Source organism: Perissodus microlepis, chromosome 22 (genome assembly GCF_051167445.1).
Source record: "Perissodus microlepis isolate ML-2025 ecotype Zambia chromosome 22, ASM5116744v1, whole genome shotgun sequence".
Lineage (NCBI taxonomy): Eukaryota > Metazoa > Chordata > Actinopteri > Cichliformes > Cichlidae > Perissodus > Perissodus microlepis.
Genome location: NC_140481.1, coordinates 13,863,033 through 13,885,498, shown reverse-complemented (window position 1 = coordinate 13,885,498; position 22,466 = coordinate 13,863,033). Strand labels below are relative to the sequence as shown.

The following is a 22,466-nucleotide window of genomic DNA, read 5'->3' as shown; positions in this document are numbered from 1 at the left end:
TTGGCGCTAAGGAGCTAAGCTCAGGCACTCATGGCAGATCAGCTGATCTCCTTCCACACATCCGATTAATTTAAATAGTCTGCAAGCTACTTTGCAATCCCATCTTCTCCACTTTCTGCTATATCTGACTTTCCTCTTTCCTCTCTCCTTTATGCACTTAGAAGGACGAGAAGGCCCCAGAACAAAGTCATGCCGTCAGATACAAATTACTGCAGATGGATGTAACAATCCCCCTGTGATGATTCACATCATCACAGAGTACTTGGACAAGGCTAAGCACCAACATTTCAGTACTGTCATGTGTTGTTCGTGTCAATATTTGGTACATTTTCAACACAGTCTGAACTACCTTAGGAAGCATTCTCTTAATTTCTTTAAGTAGTCTTCAGGAATAGTTCTCCGGGCGTCTTGAAGGACATTCAAAGCCCTTATTTGGATGTTGGAAGCCTTTTGTAGCGTTCGCTGTCGAGATGATCCCACACTCCTTCAGTAATGTTGAGGTCGGGGCTCTGAGGACGCCAGTCGGTGCATTTTTCTATCCAGGCATACTTTTGCTCCATTGGCAGCGTTTTTGGGATCATTGTCATGCTCAAAAAAATAAGCTGCTGGCAATCATATGCTTTCCAGATGGTTTTGCATGGTGGATAAAAAAAGAAAAACAAAATCTATCAGTCAGTTTTGACAAGCTGAAATGCATGAAAGAGCTTCCACTGTGTTTTACAGATGGCTGTAGACACTCACTGTTGTACACCCCTCCTGACCTTCTAGATACATACTAGTGACAATTTGAACCAGAAATTTCAAACATGGATTCATCAGGCCATAAGACCTGTTGCCACTGATTTTCAGTCCAGGTTAGTAGCATTTCTCCCTGTTTGTCTTCCTTATGAATGACTTCTTCACAGCCACTTTTCCACTGAGAGATGCTTTCCTCATGTCCTAATGCCCTATTTCTGGCACTTTTTCTTTTGTCATCCATTTATCCAAATGCTGCATACCATGATGATGCTTTCACTAATAGTTCTTAGTGAACTTAGTTCCTGTCAAACTATTTTTCCTCATCATTTTTTACAGAATCAACTTAAAAAATGTAAGCAAATTATGATAACAAAATTCCTGAAGATACAAGTATGGCTTCTTGTAAGGAAAATAGAAATGAGGAGTGGCTCAACACTTTTGCACAGGAAATTGTAGCTCCTTGGATGTTGTGCCCTTGAATAACCTCTTTTCAGTTCTTGAATAGTTTACTAAACAAAAACATAGTAGGTAACAGTCATAATTGCTGTTTATTAGCATAATATTTTTTTTATCTAATAAATATCAAAATGTTAGGGATAAAAGTTTGATTACAGTACATTCCATTTGCAGAGAAGCAGAGTCAAACCTACATGAATCCAAAAGAGAACAGTAGCTCTGTCGGGATGAGAGTTATGACCTTTTCCTGGTTTAGGATTGCATCAGCTGATACCAGCAAACAGCACTGCCATAACTTTTTTATATACAGTAGCATCATTTACTGCCATCCCACACTCGTGCAATTTCTGAGGTAAAAAAATACAGCTTTAGTATCGATACATTCATAGAAATATAAAAGCGTCTTTATGTCCTTATTGTGCTTTTATGTGGGGATATTGCCTTCACTCTGAGCAGTTGAGAAAGTGGATCTCAGGATTGATGACCCTGGAGAAAAAGTCTACATTGCGGATCATAAACCAATTTAGCATCGGTAATATTTGCTCCAGGCCTTTTCACAACATGGGCGACTATCTTGTGCTAAATTAATCAGATTTTTTTTAACTAAGCCCACATCCAATAAATATGCATCAGTAAAATGCCAGGTTCAGCTATTAAAGACTGAACTGTTTTTCCTTTAAATAGATAGATAAATGGCAAGCTGGATTTCCACAGGGTGACATGCAGCATGTTAATGTTTGTCTACAGGCACTACTCAAAAGGCTCGGATAGGCATGCAGAGAGAGAGAGAAAGGAAGGAAGGAGAAAGAGAGAGAGGTGTATGGAGAGAAACACTGGAAAGGAGAAACGGAGAGGGAGAAAGAAAGTCCCTGTGCTCTTAGTGGAGCTGTGGTGCCTGAGGCACACCATACCCTACCACCACCTCCTTAACTGTCTTCTTCCACCCCCACCCTCCCACACTTTCCCGAGGGCCAGCGGTGAAGAGCACAATACTTCCCATCTCTCTACTCACGCCGTTCTGTGCTCCAAGTCCAACCAGTCACTGTTCCATGAAATCCAGAGCATCTGACACTGGTTGAATGAGCAAGAAAAAAGGGGTTAAAAGAGAGGGTTGCCCTCCACAACACAACCTCACCGCTTGTTCTAAACCCAGCACCCCCAGTGCTTTCTCCTCCAGCATGAAACCATTTTCAGTCAAAAGCAAAAAAATAAAAAATAAAATCTTCTTTTTCTCCTACATTATGGCACAGGCTTGCTGTGGGGGAAGGTACTGGAGGTAAGCTGATAGTTGCCGCTACGGACCAGAAAGACCAGAGCTCCACAACCGACCCAAGCCTCTAACAACACGTAGTTTCTATAAGGTAAAGCTAACACACCTAAACCTTCTGTACTTGTTTTCATGCAATGGGGATTTGAAACACGTGCCTTTAAACAAAAAGAAGAAAAACATCTGAGTTGTGTCCCTGTAAACATTTTCCAGTGGTAGAGGGGACCCCAGTTTATCAGTCTTAGCTTGAGTTTAGGAAAATATCCCAAAAAGTGTTCTTGAGAAAGTCCTGCAGACTCCAAGACATTTGTGATTAAGGTCTGCTACAAATCCTTGGTTGGGTTGTGGTTGACATCCCCGAGTCCAGTTTGAGGAGAACCACCAGAGCTCTGAATAAGACCCTCATGTCCTCCGTCCTGCGGAGGTGGACTGTGTGCACCTGGCCTAATGGAGCTAGAAGCCCTGCCTCTGCAGGAGAGCTGCTCTGGAGAGCTGAGGTGCGACAAAGGCATGTGTGGCTCTGAGATCACAGAGGATGGCTGCACTTGAAGGGCCAATGAGCTGGCAGTTGGAGATGGAGTTGAGCTGGGAATACCTATGTCCCCCAAAAGGAGGTCCTGGGTTTTGTGTATGAGGGAGTGGCACAATGTGCTATGCTGCTGGGACATGATGAGGGGGGAGGAAGGTAACGACATGGGTGTTTCTGTCCACACTGTGGCAGTCTGAGAGGGGAATGGTGAAGGGAAAGTCTGACGGGAGGGGGAATGGTGTAGGTATGTGTGGCGTGCTGGGGAGTAGTGTGTGGGGCAGACTACTGCAGGTTGTGGCACTGACGTCATGAGGGTCTCCATGAGTTGAGCCATTCTCTTCATGACCTGCCCCAGGTCGGCCACTTCTCTCCGAAGGGTGCTCACCTGCAGAAACAAACAAGAATCAAGAGACAATCTGCCTGCAACTATGGCTGGTATACATCATCCAAAGCACTCCACAAGTATTGAAAATAAAAAAAATATTGTGTTGGTGTCATATGGGTTACAATGTTTTTTTTGTTTTTGTTTTTGCGGAAGCAAGCTTGTAATTTATTTTAAGTCCCTGTGTGGTAGCTTTTACTGGAATCTGCAGCTACCGTCCTAGATTCATATGCATATTTATAGAAAATGTACACAATAAAGTGCATCTTTATCCCACCCTTCCCACTGTATGTTCATTTTTAACAGTCCTACTGCTGCTACTGGTTCACACTAAAGGCATTCAAATGCAAAAAAAAAGGGCAAAAAAAAGGTTGACTTGGTTTGTTTGTCCCAGCGGTTAGAGCGCCGACTACAATTAGACAACCATTTAAGTTGTTTTTGTCAGTGGATCGTTTTGTTAGACTTTGCAGGAAAGTAGTGCAATAACGAGGATCCACAGTGAGCTGTGAAAGAGTACTGCATACCAAACAAACTGCACACCTCCCACCAAGGTACCAAAATTCCTCGGGCTGCCAAATACAGATCACACTCTCTGCCCCACGAAATCAGAACATGGCTGAAAATTGTTACAGCTGACTTTAGACAATGCTTTTTGGCTGTGTTATAAAAAAAATATGCCACTAATGTTGTCCATCTATCAGCAATACTGGCTTTATTGTCTAGAGGATGAGTGTCAAATGTAAGGCCTGGGTCAGCTTTGGAAAATATGAAGGAGGACATACGTTTTTGGAGCAGCTATTCACACTCCACCAAAGTAGCAAAGTAACAGATAAACAATTTAATGACATGAAAATTACTATTTTTCCACTGTCTACTATAGAAATTCTATTTTAAATAGAAAAAAGAACATTTTCATCAATCAACAAAAATGTTATGTCTGTCTGGGCGCTGAGCTACCAGAACCTTTTCTGTAATTTTACACATATATCACGAAGAAAGACTGAGACGTTCTGTTGATATTGTACTTCTTTTTTTTATAATATGAAGATATTTTAGGGAAAACCGAAAAACTAACTTCCTCTACAGGCGGCACAATAAACCAAGCGGAGATGGTTCCTATAATCCGCTAATTTCCTTGATTCCTTTTCATACTCCCTCAGCAATTGAAAGGTGTTCCTCCCAAAGTGTACGGCGTAGTCTAAGGAGCTTGGAAAGATGCTTTTCTTTCTAAACTCCTTAGACTATGATGACCTGGCTCACTGAGAACCTTCACATACAATAAAGCAAGCCAAATTATTCCATTAATATGCTCCAAAAGCACAAACAGCACCAGAACCATGGGGAGGCCCAGTTCAGCAAATCCATGTAGAATTGTAATGAAGGAAGAAATTAGACACATAACCCCAAAACTTTTACTAGACTGCAAACCAGTAAGGTTGGCCATTTCAGTTTATGGGGACTGATTCAGATCCAGCCTCAAGTGGCCACTGGAGGAACTGCAGTTTTTAGAACTTGAACGTGGGCTTCATTTTGCAGTTCTGGAGGTTTATAGCTACAATCAACAAGACTGCATTTGCTATATTTTGCTTAACAAATTTGACTATAACTCTCACATTCCAGTCATTACCATCAAATTGATTTTTCTGAATATATGACACAAACTTGTGAGGAGACACTGCTAATCAACAAAAAGCCACAGATTATGAATTTGTTTTTTTCAGGTCAGCCCTTCCAGGTCAAATATCTATTTTGTGCCTGCCGTTTTGCATGTAACTTCAAGCTGCTATAATTGGTCATTACACTGATGAGGGGGGTTGCTGATTAGTAGCTCTCTGCACGTGGCGTGTCCACAGAAGGCACGACCATGAAGCGCTGCCAACGTGCCATCTGCTTCTGCCAGTCAAAGCACTCATGACCATTCATCAGGCCAATCATGCACGCCAGCGCAACTGGATGCACATCAGTCCCCAGCGGGACACACAACTCCAGGTGGGAATTGCTCCGGTCGCTGCATGAATATGTCAAGAGGTGATGAGGATGAGCACTCAAGTATATTGTGATCACGACAGACCTAATCAGGCTGGGAACTTCCATTTCCTCTCTCAGCTCACATCGTTATGTTGCCGCCTAGGCGAATGTTGTCCAAAGTGATTATCCGGCTCAGTCGTTTTTAGGCAGGATTTTTAGCGTCTTACAGCATTGAGGTTGTTAAACTTTGATCAGCATCACGAAATCCTGACCAAAATCCTACTTTTGCTTTTACCATAGAAAAACATCCCCCCTTTTTCAATCTCTCCCTCTCACATGTGGCCGGGTCTAAACTCTGACTCTGATAAAAATAGAAAAGCCAAGAGTGGCGGTCCAGTCCAATCTGACACGCTGTCAACGTGATTCTAGTACGCCCACGTCAGAGATAGACGGGTTAGAGAAACAGCAGCGATGCAGCGACAGGTACCCTCAAAGTCAGTAAGAGCATAGTTAGACCCAACAAAGCTGATGTTTACTTATCCATGAGTGTTTTAAAAGTGTTGAGCTGTAGTGCTGCAGTGCATAAATATAATAATCCAACATATTAAACAACAGCAGGAAATTGCATGAATACTAAAATCCTGATTGCTCTCTATGCCGCCTGGGAGATCATGCAGTGAATAAATTCACAGTGCTTCCCTTTGCTTACTGTTTAGCTTATTGCATGACATACATATGATTGATATGTACTCATTTTAGTTTAATTTAAGACAGGATTATTTAAATTTCTCTTATATGACAGACTGATTTAATTCTATCATCTGTTTAAAACTTCTGCTGTATTCATGCCTTAGTTTCAAGTACCTGACTTTTTCTTTGTTTCTTATTGTTCATTGTGTTCAAAAGTGGGTCGCTACTGATGAGCAGGCATGCCTATTGTGTTGTTTCATGTCTTTCTAGCAGCCTCTTTTAGTAATTATCCATCTAATTACTCAAGCTGTTCAGGTAATGCTCCCATTGCTCCTGCTCTCCTATGTACATGATGATTTCCTTGGCGTAGTACAGAGGTCACCATGTTAGGCCTCATTTGAATTTGAATTTCTCCCACTGGATAAATAAACGGTCCTGTCATGGCGCCAAGTCGCAGGGCAAGTGTAAGAGGCCAAAGAGCAAGAAGTATGTCTTATAGCAGCATGAAGAAAAATCTGGAGTTAAAATGGTGAGAATGTAGTTTAGGTCTGAATGATGTTAACCTTGTAAGCCTTTGGCTCAGATGGCCTTACTGAATTTTGAAAAAATAAAGTTCGAGCTTTGTTATTCAGTGGTAGTGTCTCCTTTGAATAAAGGCAGAAACAAGAAGTGAAAATTACCCCCTTGGATTATCATCTCAACAGGAACCTCTTCTGATTTTGATTAAAAATGACAAAATTGGGTATCTTACTAATGCTGAATAAATCAGCCAGTGCTAGCATAGCTTAAAATAAATGTAATTTCTTTTTGCCTATAAATGATTTTTTTTGTCTCCTTTGTCGTGCTTTTGTTGGACTAGTGTACGTTTGCATGGGGAGCTGATAGGGTTCAAATCAAACGCCCCTTTTCATCTCCTATGGTGATCGCTTTGAATGGATCCAAGTGTGGATTAACAGCCTACAAGACCATGCTGAGGTCCTTCCTGTTAACCACCGGTCACCCACAGAGACAGAGGAGGCACAGAGCCAGTGTGCATAACTGTGAAAAGGCTGTGCCATTGTCTTTCCTCTCTTTTATAGATTTCTTTCATTACTCATGCTTTACACACATCATGTTTCTACTAGCAACAACAGCAAAAAAAAAAAAAAAAGAGTCCAGAGGATCTCATTTATTTGTCTATTTTTTTCTTTTTTCTTTCTCTTTTCTCTCTACCTCAGTCATCCCATATGATACACACCAAGGCTTAACAGGAGGAGGCGAACACTCCTCCTCACCTGCCAAGGGGTCTAATGTCAATTTAGCCGCCCGCCAATCATAACCATAGGAAACAGCACGGCAGTCTGTTTGCGTGTATGTGTGGACATTTTAAGTTTGACAGAGCACCACGAGAATTAAAAATAAAAATATGACTAAAATCTACAGCATTTCAACTGTATGTTAATGTGAAAAAATACAAATAGAGAAAGATTAAGTAAACGAAACGAACTAATAGGGTTTAAAATGCTTAGTTGTTTGTCGTTTTTGCTTCATTACTTCCCTCAGTCCTTTCATTTGTCTTGTGGCTGACATGCTGATACAGCCATATGGTTTGTGCTTACTTGAGCCCTGTCTCTCTATCTCTATCACTCTCTGTCTCACCACAGTCATGTTTCTATGAGAGCATTAAACTTAATGTAAGATAACAAACTCCTCTTAATTCTTGCTCTTACCATAAACTAATTTTTTAACTTAAAATCGAATCATTTAATATTGTGTGAACTTGCTTTTTGTAATCCAAAAGGAGACGAGGTCCCTATAAACGCACGCAAGATCCCACCTGTTGATCGAGGTGTCGCAGTTGTCCTCTGGTCTCCTCCGCTTTAGCTGCTAATTCGGCTGTGCTTATGCGCAGCATATCTGTAACAAATAAGAAATGTATAATTCCCTTCAATCAAGGACCAATATACACCCCACAGCTGATTGCACTACAGCCATTATACAGCCATTAAGCACTCTGTCTACAAAGTGTTTTTGCATCTGGGACAGTAAATGACATAGGTTCATGTCTGTGAGTTGTGCTACATGAAGAGAATACCTGTGGTTGGTGCTGAGGCACTGGTTGGTTCACTGACAGGATGGCCTTGGTTAGAGAAGGAGAAGGCCAGGGAGCTCTCTGTCCCCTGACTGTCTTCAGTACCATCCACTATCCTGCAGAGAGATATTATTATATTATTGTGCAATAACACTACACAATGTACACATTTTGGTTATTGCATTATGGTGCTATTCCCTAAAATATTTTTAGGCCAGAAATATAAGATTATGTGTTTAAAAACAAACTGAAATTTTCCATATATTTGAAATTCATAGTTTTAACATCAACACAGTGTTTAATTCAATGTGATACATATTTGTGAATATAAACGGCAATTTAAAAAATATGTAGCTGAATTCTATATATATTACAACAGATTTTGTGTATTTAGCCAGTTATTTTCATTTCTATATAAGATAGTTATATAAGTTATATAAGAATAACCAGCTAAAATGATCTAGTCTGAACCATGATGAGCATAAAGACTGGAAATGGGGTTACATCTTTAAAAATACAAAAATGTCTCTTATAATACATTTTAAACCCTCTATTTAACCCTTTGTCCAACACATGTCATACAATAATGTGTGTGTTGGACAAAGGGTGAATGTGAGTATGATATGAACCCACGTTCATCTGCTTCACTTCCAGACATTCAACTGGCAAATGAGTCATGTGATTCCTACTTAAGCTTCTCCAGCCTGTCCACAGTTGCTGTGAAGATGCAAGCCACGTTGCAACCCACCTTCACCTCAGTCTTTCTTTATATATAATGTCAGACTTAACTAATACCACGTCTTCTGATGTCTGCTCTGTTCGTTCTGGGATCTTGCTGCTGCTCCCTGACTTCTGCTTTCCATGTACATGAGTGAAAGTGCATGGAGGTCTCTCATCAGGAATTAATTAATGCAGTTGGTTCCTCCTTTCCATAATGATTCATTCATGTGTGTGTCATTAGAGAAAGTTTTAACACGACTCTATTCAGTGCTGTGAGAAACGAAATGCCTCCCATGATTCAACAGCTTACAGAACCACTTTTAGCAGCAGTAACTTGCAGTGAAGGTTTTCTGTATGACTTTATCAATAACTCATATCATTGTGGAGGAATTTTGTCCCACTCTGCTTTACAATGTTGCTTCAGTTCATAGAGGTGTCATGTATGCACAACGCCTTTACGGTCCTGCCACATGATCTTAGAGGATCGTAGAGGTCTGTTGTAGCTTTAGCTGCTGGACAAATAGCCTCATATTTGACTCTAGAATACTTTGGTTTACAAAGGTGTTCATGGTCAGCTCAATGACTGCAAGGCATCCAGGTCATGTGGTTGCAAAACAACCAAATGACCTGTGATTCTGCTCATATGCTGTTTTTGGATTTTACCAAACATGTTGCTGTATAGCCAAATAGCTTCACTTTGGTCTCATCTGTCAAAAGGACATTGTTCCAGAAGCCTTGTGGTTTGCTCAAATGCAACTCTGCAAACCTAACCTGTGCTGTCATGTTCTCTTTAGAAAGAAGAGGCTTTCTTTGTGCAGTCTTTCCAAACAAGCCATACTTATTTAGTCGTTTTCTGATTGTGCTGTCATGAAATGTAACATTTAATATGCTGACTGAGGTCGTCGGAGTCCGAGATATATTTCTTCCATTTTGCAGTTTCTGTAAGAACTGCACGTTTCAGGGTGTGAAACCTTTTCTGTATACCCTCGCTGATAGATCACATAATAGAAATTAAGAGGGTTAGACTTCCATTAGTCTGTCACAGGGTTTAGTAAATACACATACTGTTTGTCACTGATGACATTTTTGACTCATTTCTAGTTTGCGGCATATGCACTCTTCCAAAGAAATATAAAAATAGGCATAGCGTGGATTCACAGGGAAACAGGCCTAGACAGGAAGTAAGACCAATCAATGGAGAACAAACTCACCTGGGGCTGAGATTGGAAGGATCTAAAGTGTTGAGAGTAATTTCCTGGATCTTCCTCCGAGACCTGCTAGAGTTTTGTGCCACGCTCTCCTGGCTGGGTCCGCACATTGGAGACTTCTCACCAGCCCCCCTGAGGTTCACTGCTCGTTTCTGCCCCGATAACAAAGATACGGTCACGGCCTCTCGCTCCTCCAGCTCCGCATCTTCCTCATGTTCCTCCTGTGCCTCTGTGATAGGTGGATAGCCCTGAACCACTCGCCCGTTCCTCTTCACCTCTGACTGAAATTTTTTTAAAAATGAAAGAAACTTCAGAAAGCAACAGCAGATGAAGATCGCAATAAATACTTAGACCATTTTGAAGATGACATAATAAAAAAAAAGGAAAATTAAATTAAAATCTAAAATCACTTTGGCTCATCTGTATACCATGGCCATTTCATTTTTTTCTCTGCAAAGTTAATAAAATGCTTCTTTATTTTTTTTAAGTAAACAAAATGTACTAATGACTTGTAAGTGCAACGAGTAGCCCACTCAGTTGGATAAAAGGTCAGATCAACAGTTTAGGTTGCAGATGTGTCCTGCAGAACAGTAAATGCAACACCTGACACCTGTCTCATTGAACACAGAGAGCTGCGTCTATCATTAGTGGTCTGCAATGAGCCTTCAGCTACAAGATGAGGTCTCAGCCTGATAATAGCAGAAGTAAAGACCACAGTCGCCTACTGAACCATCTTCCTCTGACAAAAATACCACCGGCGTGAGATTAATGTCTCATCGAGAGAGATAGACTCTTCTGTAAAATATTGGAACAGCTTGACAGTATATAGAGCATCTTATCGCCTTCTATTCTGGTGCCGCCATGATCTAATGACTGCAACTAATTTTGTGCAGAAGTGATCTATTTCGTCCTTCATCAAGTCTCAAACAATGATTGTGCCCATTATCGGTGACTGAAGCCTTCCGCTGAGTCACCCAACAAAGTTTTCAGAGTGCAGAAGCATCAAATTTCTTAGTGAGAGCTGATTAAAAATTCGGTGATGGCTGTTAACAAACAACATGAACTGATCGGACAAGTCTTTTAAATTAATGGCACCTGTCTAAAAGCTGTTTAGCTTCTGCTTGTGAGAGTGAGAATTTGGGTACCTGCGTCTCTAGAGCTGTTGTGGACAGTCTGGCCTTAACCTGGAAGAAAGCCAAAGAGGAAACACAGTAAATGAACTGCAGATAAGAGCAATTAACCTGCCATCTTTCTTTTCTTGCTTTTAATTTACAGGTGAGTCAGTTCACAAGGTTATGCAGTAAATTATTTTCTAAAGCCAGTATAAGAATAGAATAGATGATAATGACAAATACCCTAATGACCTTGATATAGTAGTACTGTAGTGGTAAATGCAGGATAGTAAGACCAAAAAAAAAAAGCAATCTCAACATTTCAGCCGCAAAACACCCCTCCATCTCCTGTCTTCATTTAAAGTCTATTGAGCCCTGAGATTTGGGCTGCCCCTCTGCACATTAGCCTCACCTAAAAGCCCTGCGGCATGCAGTCCGAGTGAGTGCGGGTGTGTGTGTGTTAATGATGTGTGTGCGCGTGTAAGTGGGCCAGCGGCGTTTGGGCAGGCGAGACAAAAACACCTGACTGTAATTACAGCAGTTCAGCTTCTCCAAGTCGGCTCAGCTAGCTCTCTCTCTCTCTGTAATTTTAAAGTTTCCAGACCCTTCTTGCTTTGCCGTCTCTAAACTCATCAGTCATTCTCACACATTAGTACAGTATCGTGATTCATTTCACCGAGAAATTGGCGAGAGCACATTAATTGCTTCTCTTGCACTGCTGTGGGTAATACCCAGGCATCATTAATTAAAAAATATTAAAAAATCAGGATCTATTAAGGGTGTATGGAGATAATTAAAACAAATGAAAGATTTGATTTGGTGTTTGGCTTTGGGATCCCCAAATCTATTTTGCTTATTTAGTTTATTATTTCATTGCTATTGCTTTAGCAAAATTAGCACCTAACGCATGTCTTCTCACATCTTTCTTTCTTTTCTGTAGTTCCTTCTTTTTGGCATCACAATCAAAAAACGGTTCATGGGGATGTATAGTTAAAAATCAGTTTAAATCTCCTTCCAAGGAAAACATGATTTGATCCCGTGCTAAATTTGTAACTTTCCTCATTTATTTTGCTTGGATATGCTTTCCACAATGTAAAATAATCTCATGAGATAAGCTTTAAGAAGCTCCAGACTGAGTGCTATTGCTGATGATGTAACTGTAAATGATGTAACTCTCTCCTTTAAAATGAAACTACCATGAAGATTACAAACTGTTTATACTAATTTCCCTCGCTTTATAAGTTAGCCAATTATATGTGGAATCAAAACACCAATACTTGGATGGACTCACGTGTGCCTCGTGTCCCTCTCTCAGGTTGTACGTGAGGTCCTGCTGGATGTCCTGGACGAAGTGGTGAGAGTACTCAGGATAGAGGTCCAACACCTCATAGAGTCCTTTCAGGTTGATACACTGCAGGTCACAGTAGGTCAGGGCTTTCACATCTGCATTGGTTTTTATCACCCGGTTATCCAAGGACAGGTTTGCTCCGATCAGGTCACCTTTACCTGCTCAGGCAGAGAGAGAGAGTGAGATGGTCAGAAAAAGAGGTGACAGCATAATGTACACTGTGGTAAAGGGTGTTAGAGGCACAGACTCAGTAATCTTTTCTGCAGACGCATCAGGACACATCAGTGTTTACTGAAAAGTTTATAAGCTTGGTCCTGGAGCAGAGTAATGCTTAGACATTAAGAGGATTATTCATTTATTCAAGACTCAGAATATAACTTATTCTGAATTCTAATTAGTAACTTTGTCACTATTATAGACTGTATGTCTTCTAATATTACACTAAGTACTGAGCACAGTGTTGGTTAAGGCAGGGAAGGAAGAGACACTCAGCTTGGTAAAGCTGAAAACAGCTGATCTCACTGCAAGCCCCCAAAGGTGATAGCTCAGCTAACACACTTTTACAAATCCTCATAGTAACTTTTATTAAGGGTGCACTACTAAGGAACCTTGGACTACATATAATTGCTGCTGCCTCTGCAAGCTTCTTTGGAACCCACCTCCACCTCAGCTTCTCCTTCTCACGTGGTGTCTGACTTAATCAATGTCATGTGTGTTGTAATTTCCACCTGTTCTACTGTGTACCTGGAGCCTTGAGGATGCTATACCATGACAGAGCCACATACCACCAAACTCCACCTCTATTAAAAAAAGAAAGGCAGCCTGAAATTCTTTATTTGTTTATTACCCAAATGTCTTTTGCTAATTAACGTTTGCCACTGACTTCTTAGATGTTAAAGTATGAAGAGCATAAAGAGGCAACTGCAAATGCATCTGCAAGACCAAAAAGTGAGCACTCTATTAACGGGAAGGCTTCAAGTAATACTGTTTAAAAAGCTAAACACTAATGACCAAGTAACACCAAATAGGAAACAAGTTTAATGAGAGAGAGAATAAACAGAATATTGCAGCGTTGTTTTGGTCTATAATTATTATTTATAAATCACTTCCACTGCTTTTAGTCAGTTTTACAGTTTGGGTGAAGTGGCTGTGACAGCTGTTCCTCTCCATACAGGATGAAGATAAGTGCCCCTTTAGAGTTAATATCCCTTAAGCAGAGATAAATTATTCATTATGGTCATTTCGTGGTGTGAACGCGGCTAAATTACACCACAGCTGATGGAGTGGCAGTCATGACTGTTCATGTTCTCCTTCTCTGTCGCTTTCTCAACCCACTCCTTCTCACCCCGGTTATTATTCCTCTCCTCTTTCCTTCGCTCCCTCTGTTTTTAGAGATCCAACTGGTTCAGCTATATCAAAACCCTTTGTCACTGACTTTTCTTTCTTTTCCATCATCTTCCTTCTGCTTCATTTCCTCTTTTTCTTTTCTTGCTGTCTTTCCTTTCCTCACTTCTTGTTTCCTGCTTTGTTTCCTGTCCGCTATTCGTCTGCTACTTTGTGTTTCCCAAACTTCCATTTTATTCTTAACATTTTAGCTTTTGTTGCATCATTCTGGTTTTTAATTTGCTTTTTTGTCTTCTTACTTCTTTCTTTCTTCTTTGCTGTCTTTCTTATCTTTTTTGTATCTGTCTCTTTCTAGGTTTCTTTCATTCCTGTCATCCCCATCTTCCTTTTTTAAATTCTCCTCTTCCTTTTCAGCTCACGACATGCTTCCCCTCCGCCTCCATCTCCTGTTTGCCTTCTAACCCTTTTATCTGCCATGTTTTACTTCTTTCTGAGTTTCTCTGTCTTCTCCATTTTGGGTCTTCTTTCTTTTTATTCATTTTTCCTTTTCTTTTCATTTTTCTTTCTGCTTATCTTTCTGTCTTGTTAACTTTTGATTCCTTCTTCCGTATGTTCCTTCCTTTCTCTCTTCACTCACCAATCTGGACCTCAGCTTGGCTCACTTTTACTCTCATCACTTCTTCTTCTTCTCTTTCCTTTTTTCTTTTCTCATCACTTTCTCTCATCTTAAGTCCCATCCGTTTTCATTTACTTCATCTCATTTGATTCCTCTTGTTTTACACTCTTCTGCTTCCTTTTTTGCCCTCCCTCTTTCAGCACACGTTCTCTCCATCTTCCCAAAGTTTCTCCTCATCCTCTCACTCTTCCTGTTTTTGGTCTTCTGCCTGTTATGTGGTACTGAGCTGTGGCTATGGACTCGCTGTGTGACAAGGAAGGGGGTGATAGAGAGAGACGAGAGACACATGCTGAGAGAGAGAGAGAAGCTTTTTTTTCTTTAGACACTCGAAGTTAGCCTGACCTTCAGCACACAAGCACAGAGGCAACGCTCTCCGCCTGTCAAGCCTACATACACATATGCACCCACCCACACACACACACACACACACACACACACACACACACACACACACACACACACACACAAACACACAAACACATGCCATTCAGCAGAAAACAGCAGAAAACAATTCCGCCTACTCGAAACACACAAACAGGAAAACACAGAAACCTTTTTTCCCTCCTTTTTAACAGGAGAAAAGGCATGCAGGTGTTGTTTCTACAAACAACTAGATACAAACACAAAGATAACAATGCCAAAAGAGGAAAAAACCGTGACAGATGGAGTTTCTTGAACCATCTGGCTGTCTTCTATTCTCTGTCACACACACTTGTGACAGACAGAGTGTATTCCTGTGTCATGAAGGTCAGAAAGCAAAAGCCAGTATGGTCACTTAGGGCAAGAGGTTGCATCGCACAGCAGATGTGCATGCTTGCAGATACAGCTCGAGTGAGTCTACATCTCGATTTGTTCTGCACACAAAGATGGGCATCATTTTATGAACTTTCAGAAAATTCTTCATCTCTAAGCTGAACATACTGGAGTTTTTTTTTTTTTTTTTTTAAATCTTACTTAAAAAATAGTCCATTACTTTAAGAAAAAAGTAATGAGCACTGAAGAAGTTGAATGATTACCTTTATAACCATGTTTAGTGTGTTAAAGTCGTTTTAGGAGAAGATTTTGTGACTCTTTGGTCCTTTTTCTTTCTATCATTCTACCCTGTTATTCAGCTTTGGTATTAATAGTGTCAATGAAGATACAGACAAGACATGTGGGTGGCGAGAGAGCAGATTTGCACTTTATATTTAAGTTCACATGTCTTAGCTGCTTATTAACATGAATATTAGTTGCTTACTATCGCTTTATAAGTCATTGGAAAGCATAATGATTTATTCTGCATGGCTGTGTTTTACAACTGCAAGCTCATTAACTAAGTGCTTTCCCTCAAAAATGTACTTAACTGCTTCTTCATAGTAACAAATCTATTATACATGGATTACAAGCTTAATATGGTTTGTTCAGTGTTGCATGTTTAAGGTCGCACAAGAACAACCATTTCTTAAGAAACTAAATAAATATGATCTATTCTCAAGTAACAAAAAACCCCCAAACAAAAACAAAAAATGTCTAAAAAACTCTTATTAAGACTACCGATTCTATAGAGAGGCCCTGATCATAATTTGACATGTTGCACAGAGCTTTTTGATTGGGATCTGCCAGTTTAAGATGACCATTTGATACTTGCAATATGTGAGATGTTTTTTACTCAGGCAAATGCATAATAAAAATTAATAATAAGGACAAAGAGACTTTGCTAAAGTGAAATGCAACTTCATAAATATGAAACGTCTGCAGCACACATTTCTCTGTTTTATCTAATTTGTTCTTCTCATGTGACACTACTGGCTGTGATAGCTTTTATCTTTATCAAGCTTTATTTTACTTTATACTTTATTTTAACCTTTTTCATCTACTTTTTCTTTCATTTGTATTTCACCAAGACTTCTGCTGTATAAACAAAACAGTCCTTTTTAAATAATTATTGTAATTTCATGAACAAAGACAGCGATATTTTTTCTCGGTTCAAGCTGACTCGCAGCTTTTGAGCATGTTGTGGAATCGTTAATGAGAAGCCCGTTTCTATTTTAGCACGCAGCCTCCTTTGGAATTGCTGAATCGGGGGGATCCACCTACTGAAATAGACTGTTTTTGTATTTTTCTGTTTCTGTTGTAGAAAACACAGAAGTCAGTTCCGGCTTCAGATGCTGTAATTAGCTGCTGCTTTAGCAAATCAAATATCGATTTAAAACTGAAAGTGAAAAAGCAAATGAATTTGGCCTGGGGTGTCACATAGAGACCTACTTCAGCAAGCAACGAGGAACTGGGATGAGCAGCACTAAAATGATCAAGACTAGAAGAAACTAAAATGACCTAACTCTGTGAATTGGACTGATTAAATGTGCTAGACTCAACTGGACAGCACAGATTAAAGCTGACAGAAGACTGAATTACACTTCTGTGGAAAAGATTTGATGAATGCTCAGCTGGACATAACTGGATTGGAATAGTTTAGCCTGGATGGAATTGGACAATTATGGATCGAATGGATCACTGGTATATGATATAAAACAATCGGCAAAGGTTGAATGTCTCTTTCATCACCTGCCAGTCAGCTCCGCTCATAGCTCCTTCATATTATGTGCACAAATTGACAAGTCCTTCTTTGCCTAGTGCAAAAGGAGATTGCTCAAAAATGGCATTTACACTCACTGGTCACTGCATTTGGTACATTTTCAACTGCTCTTTAACTCAAATATCTAATCAGCCAATCACATGGCAGCTCCATCCATCCAGCTCCATCAATATAGGCATGTAGACATGGTCAAGGCGACCTGCCCAAGTTCAAAATGAGTGTCAGAATGAGAAAGAAAGGTGATATAGGAGACTTCAAACATGCCATTGTTGTTGGCTGTTGGCTGGTTTGAGAATTTCAAACACTGCTGATCTACTGGGACTTTCCCACACGACAATCTCTAGGGTTATCAGAGAATGGTCAGAAAAGGAGAAAATGTCCAGTCAATGGCAGTTCCCTGGGTGCCTGTTTGGCTTCCAAGTTGAGCAGGCAATATGCTGCATGTGCTGGAGGGCTAAATGCTGTGGCCTGGGTCTGACTCAGATCCAAGGCTTGTTGTCTCATCTTCACTGCACAATCTAATACAGACAAAAAGGAACCCCCAAGACATGCTTCTAGCTGATTGGAAGGCTGCAGAAGAATGTACAACAGATGTGCTACTGCTGCAGAAGACCACACCAGGTGGCACAAGAACAGGAAACTTAGGCTACAATGTTGCCTGGTCTGACGATTCTCAATTTCTGCTGCAATATTCGAATGAATTTTTAAATATGCACGGATCCATCCCAACTTGTTTGTGTAAATTGTTACAACCAAGTGAGCATTGTTGCCTAACTGAGCTTAACCACAGCCTGAATATTGTTGCTGACCTATGACCCTGCACCATTATCTGATGGATGCTTCCAGCAGGATAACACACCATGCCACAAAGCTCAAATCATCACAAACTGGTTTCTTGAACATGACAATAAGTTCAATGTACTTAAATGGACTACACAACCACTAGATCTCAATCCAATAGAGCACCTTTTGCAACATGTTGGAAGATTCACATCATGGATATGCAGTCGACAAATCTGCAGCATCAGAGTGATGATAACTCCAGAGGAATCTCTGCTGAGGCCAGTGAGTTGACTTTTTAACAAGAGCTTAATAATAATTCACTGAAAATGCACAATAGCCTCTAGGACAATGTAATCCTTCAAATTCAAAACAATTAGCCTATTTTCAGGATGGGCTTTTACACAAAGAGCCACGCAGAGCTTCGTTATTAAGCTTGCTGTTTCCTTGTTAAAATTAGAAAAGATCTGTTTTCCTTCCGTCCTCCCACCCCCGAGCCCCTTCCTTCTCCCTTTTATCATACCCAGAATGGCCAACACCATGCCATCTTTCAGCACTTCCATGGATCCTGAGCAGACAAAGAAGATGGCCTGGAGAGCGTCACCCTGTCGAAGGAGGTACTCTCCTGGAGCACAGAAAGAGGTCTTGATGTGCAGTGACAGGGAGCGCAGGCAGCCGCGACTGGCAGAGGCAAACAGCGACAGCTCCAGGATCTCCTTGTTAAGGTGCATGGTGATGTCAGATCGCAGCTCATCTGGGAAGTCCTTCAGCAGCTGTAGAGATGGGGGGAAAAATAGAAATCAGAGAAGGATGTGAGCAGCATGACACTTGTAATTGTAAGAAAAAAACACATGTACCTAAAGTTAAAAGATATTATTATTACTATCATTATATAGTAATAATTACCTTTATACACCATTACTAACCAATGCAACACCTGTGGCTGCAACACAGACAATATAAGGTGAGAATCTGGAGAAACGCTGTCATTTGCACATCATCTATCTGTCCATCCCCTCATCGGGACAAAGATCTGCAGCTCAGCAGCATCACAGCTGATCAATGAGTCATCAGAGCCAGGCTTACTTTAATCAACAGGCCCATCTATAATTCATTTGTCTGGGTTTCATCATCATCACTCCCTCCACTCCCTGCTCTGTTTTCTGACAGCTGTCTTGCAGGCATTCACAGCCTAGAGGGACGAGTTGCTACTATACTGCTGACTGGTTGCCTCCGTTTCCCTGAGCTTATCAAGCAGAGGTGTTGTTCACCCTGTCTTACTGTGTGTTTTCTCTACATGGTCCTGAAGCCACATTTGCACACTTAGATCTGTTCGCACGTTTCCTTTTGCTCGATGTTGTCTTCAACATAAACAAAACAAAATCTGGTTTTGAAAACCAGCCTCGAATCATCATTTTTGAAACTGAAGGCCGACAGCTTGTCCTCTAAATATCATCATGCATGGACAAAAAAGTAATGTCTTCTTCTACCTGTGAGTCAGTGCTCAGGGCTAAACAGACCTGTGTTCACTGTGGGTAATCATAGTACCATTGATTGTATTTTCACCTCTACCATGAGCCTAAATGTGGCTGACATGTAAGGAGTATGTGAACTTTCAAATGAGTTATCGGTCCCTGTGGGCTGTGCTGTTGGACATTTAAAGTACAAGTGAACAGGCCAAGTAGGGAAAGGGTTAATACCAACTTAAGTAATTATTGTATTTGATGACGATGTTGGGATATCGTCAATGCAAAGACACTTCCAATTTCAGTTTAGCAAAAACCAATCAGGTCGTCTTCCTTTCATACCTCGTTACAGTCGATGCCATTGTTGACCGACCAGGTTGTTTGAAAGTACTCCAGCATTCGCTGCTTGAGGCTCTGCGGCAGATGATGGACACGTATGAAGTCCTTGAGATCTTTGGTTTTGGTGTGGTACAGAGACCAGCGTGAGTACATCCTCTGGATAATGGCTGTCACATTACCAAAGACCAAAGCGTGCATCAGTGCTGCAGGTAAGAAGAGATGAAGAAGGAGAGTTAATGAAGTGGACAGTAAGCAGGGATGACATACAGTGAAAAATGTGCTGACACTGAATTGTCAAGACAGGGAACAAAAATAGGAAACCTGACTAAACTCTTTTCTAGACTGGTTTTGTATCTCACAGTAAACCAAAGAGAAACAGCAGCACAAGTGTTACAAGTGCAGCACAATAATAGTAGAAAAACATGGAATTGGACTCAGATCATATGTTGCTCAAAGCAGGTCAGCGGTACATGGAGAGAAACATCTAGAAACAGGAACTTTTTAAAATATTAAATAAGCAACAGGAATAAGGCTAGTTTTACAACAGTTCTGCCTCCACTTGATTTATATGATCAAATAAACATCAAATCAACTAAATATACACATGCATATCCTGCAGCTCTGCTCCTAGAACACAGGAACATCAGGATTAGGTCTGGCAGGGTCATATTTGATTGGGATGACAGATACCTGTCCTGTCCACCTAAGCTCATCCACTTTTCAGCGGTGCTGCAGCTGTGTCGCACGCTGCAAGACAGGAAAGTGGGACTGCTGTGACAGCGATTACTGATTGTGGCATGAGCCATAAATGAAAGAAAACTGAGCTTTAAGCTTCACCACTGAAAACTAATTACATTTTATGTTTTACACTGTTGTATCCCGGTAAGGTCATTTAGTCATATTGTTATTCATGTTTGCATTGAATGATGGAATAAAATGATTTAATTCAATTCCACCCATCCAGTTTGGCCTATGTTTCCATATAAATATGAACAGGTGCTTGGTTCTAGTTTTTATTTCGTGTAAACCCAACAGGGATAGCGTGTGTGTGTGTTTGTGTAAGCACATGTTTGTGTGGTGTGTCTGTGACAGCTACTGCTACTGCCCCAGGCAGCCAGGGACATTTAGCATTTAGCTGAACCAGAATTGGGAGTGTCCACAGGGAAAACCCCCACCACGGTGACCTCTCCTCATCCCCAAAACACAAATGTGGTGTAACAAGCCAGTTTAAACTGGATCAGACCTTCCTGCAGTTGTCTGCCAGTGAAATATAACAGCTTACAGTGAAACAAATGATGGACCAGGATCAGATTTTATTGATGTTCCATCCATCCGTCTATCCTGCTTCACTGCGTATCCGATTTCAGGTAAGGGCCATTTGTACAGGTAAGTATAATTCAACACACTGTTGTCTCAATCTGATCTCATGATAAATGTAAGCATTTCCATCATTTCCAAAACACGTGTGCACTCAAGTTAATGTGATGATATCTCACGACTGATTGTTTGTTCGTGTACCTCCTATAAGCATGACACAAACGGAGAAGATCTTCTCAGCGTCAGTGTTGGCTGACACATTGCCGAAGCCCACGCTGGTGAGACTGCTGAGTGTGAAGTAGAGTGAAGAGATGTAGACGCTTCGGATGGAGGGACCACTGCCAGAACCATTAACACCTCCTGTGGGATAGAACGGCGACTCCAGACGCTTTCCCAGTTCATGGAGCCATCCTGTTTTAATATAGTGTAAACAGCAAACGGATGGTCAGACAGACACGTGGCATTTGTTTCAATTTCATAACAGCAGTTAATATAAAAATTAAACTCGACTTCCACAAAATTACCAGCCTTCATTTTTACTGGTTATCATGAAATCCTATGCAGTGAAGAATCTAGTTACACCCTAACCCAACAACACTGTTTCCTAGTTCTAGGAACTGTGGTTAGCTCTCCTATAGTGGATTTCACAGTGGAACCAGAACTGGTCCCAGTTCAGTATAGTGTGGAGACATACAGCTGATCCCAAGAGTCTCCTGGAGACACTGATGAATGGTAATTGGATAGAAGCTCCTCATAGCCGCCTCACTTCAGTGCTTACTTGAGCATCAGAAATGTGTAATTAGAATGCAACACATTAATCCTGGCTCATGTACTGACCTGATATTTTATGACACTGAAATGCAGTAATTGGTGAAAAGAAATCTGCATTGCTCTCATGACCCGCTGGATATTGACCGGGATCCAGTTATGAAGACGCAAGAACAAGGTAATTGTGAGCAGCACAGCTTATCGATGCTAACCAAAAATCAACGTTATACATAAGTGACCTGAGGACTAAAGGGGAAGCCTCGTGTTTCGTTACGAGAAGAATTAACACATTTGCACTGATTTTACAATGCACACACACATAACTGATACAGTTGTTGCACTCACCTTTTTTTTACGGCTCTACCGTAAAGGCTTAAAATCCTATATGAAGACCCTGATGACAAATGCATATACAGGTAAATATAAGATCTCACTTGCAGAAAAACCCTGTATCTTTGGTTTTAACGGCACTTCAGAAATTTAAATATGACTTCTGTCCTGTTCAAGTTTGCCTTCTTGTGCACCTCTACACTATTGGTGATGAAAGCTTTTTTTTATAAAAAAACCCCCAAAAAAACCCAAAACCTGCAGCCAGCGAGCCTGCAGGTAGTGCATCAGGTGTGAAGCATAAAAATGAACATGACTTTGAAGTTGCTGAGTTTTGGTAATGTCCAGTGTTGTCAGAGGGAGAACATTCATGGGCCAGAACAGC

The 22,466-nt window shown here is 40.8% G+C and overlaps 1 protein-coding gene across 1 annotated transcript in view; it reads right to left on the bottom strand.

Moving 5' to 3' along the window:
- Positions 1-1,267: 1,267 nt before the first annotated feature.
- The window catches only part of kcnh8 (potassium voltage-gated channel, subfamily H (eag-related), member 8), a 55,929-nt gene continuing 34,730 nt past the window's right edge, over positions 1,268-22,466 (bottom strand). Inside the window, exons 8-16 of the mRNA XM_084918951.1 lie at positions 21,188-21,397; positions 19,673-19,872; positions 18,388-18,637; positions 12,433-12,647; positions 11,175-11,213; positions 10,033-10,310; positions 8,105-8,217; positions 7,847-7,926; positions 1,268-3,375 (exon numbers count right to left, since the gene is read on the bottom strand). Of these exons, the coding sequence (XP_084775077.1) occupies positions 2,785-3,375; positions 7,847-7,926; positions 8,105-8,217; positions 10,033-10,310; positions 11,175-11,213; positions 12,433-12,647; positions 18,388-18,637; positions 19,673-19,872; positions 21,188-21,397 (1,976 nt within the window). The 3' untranslated portion in view covers positions 1,268-2,784. The remainder of the gene's footprint in view (positions 3,376-7,846; positions 7,927-8,104; positions 8,218-10,032; positions 10,311-11,174; positions 11,214-12,432; positions 12,648-18,387; positions 18,638-19,672; positions 19,873-21,187; positions 21,398-22,466) is intronic.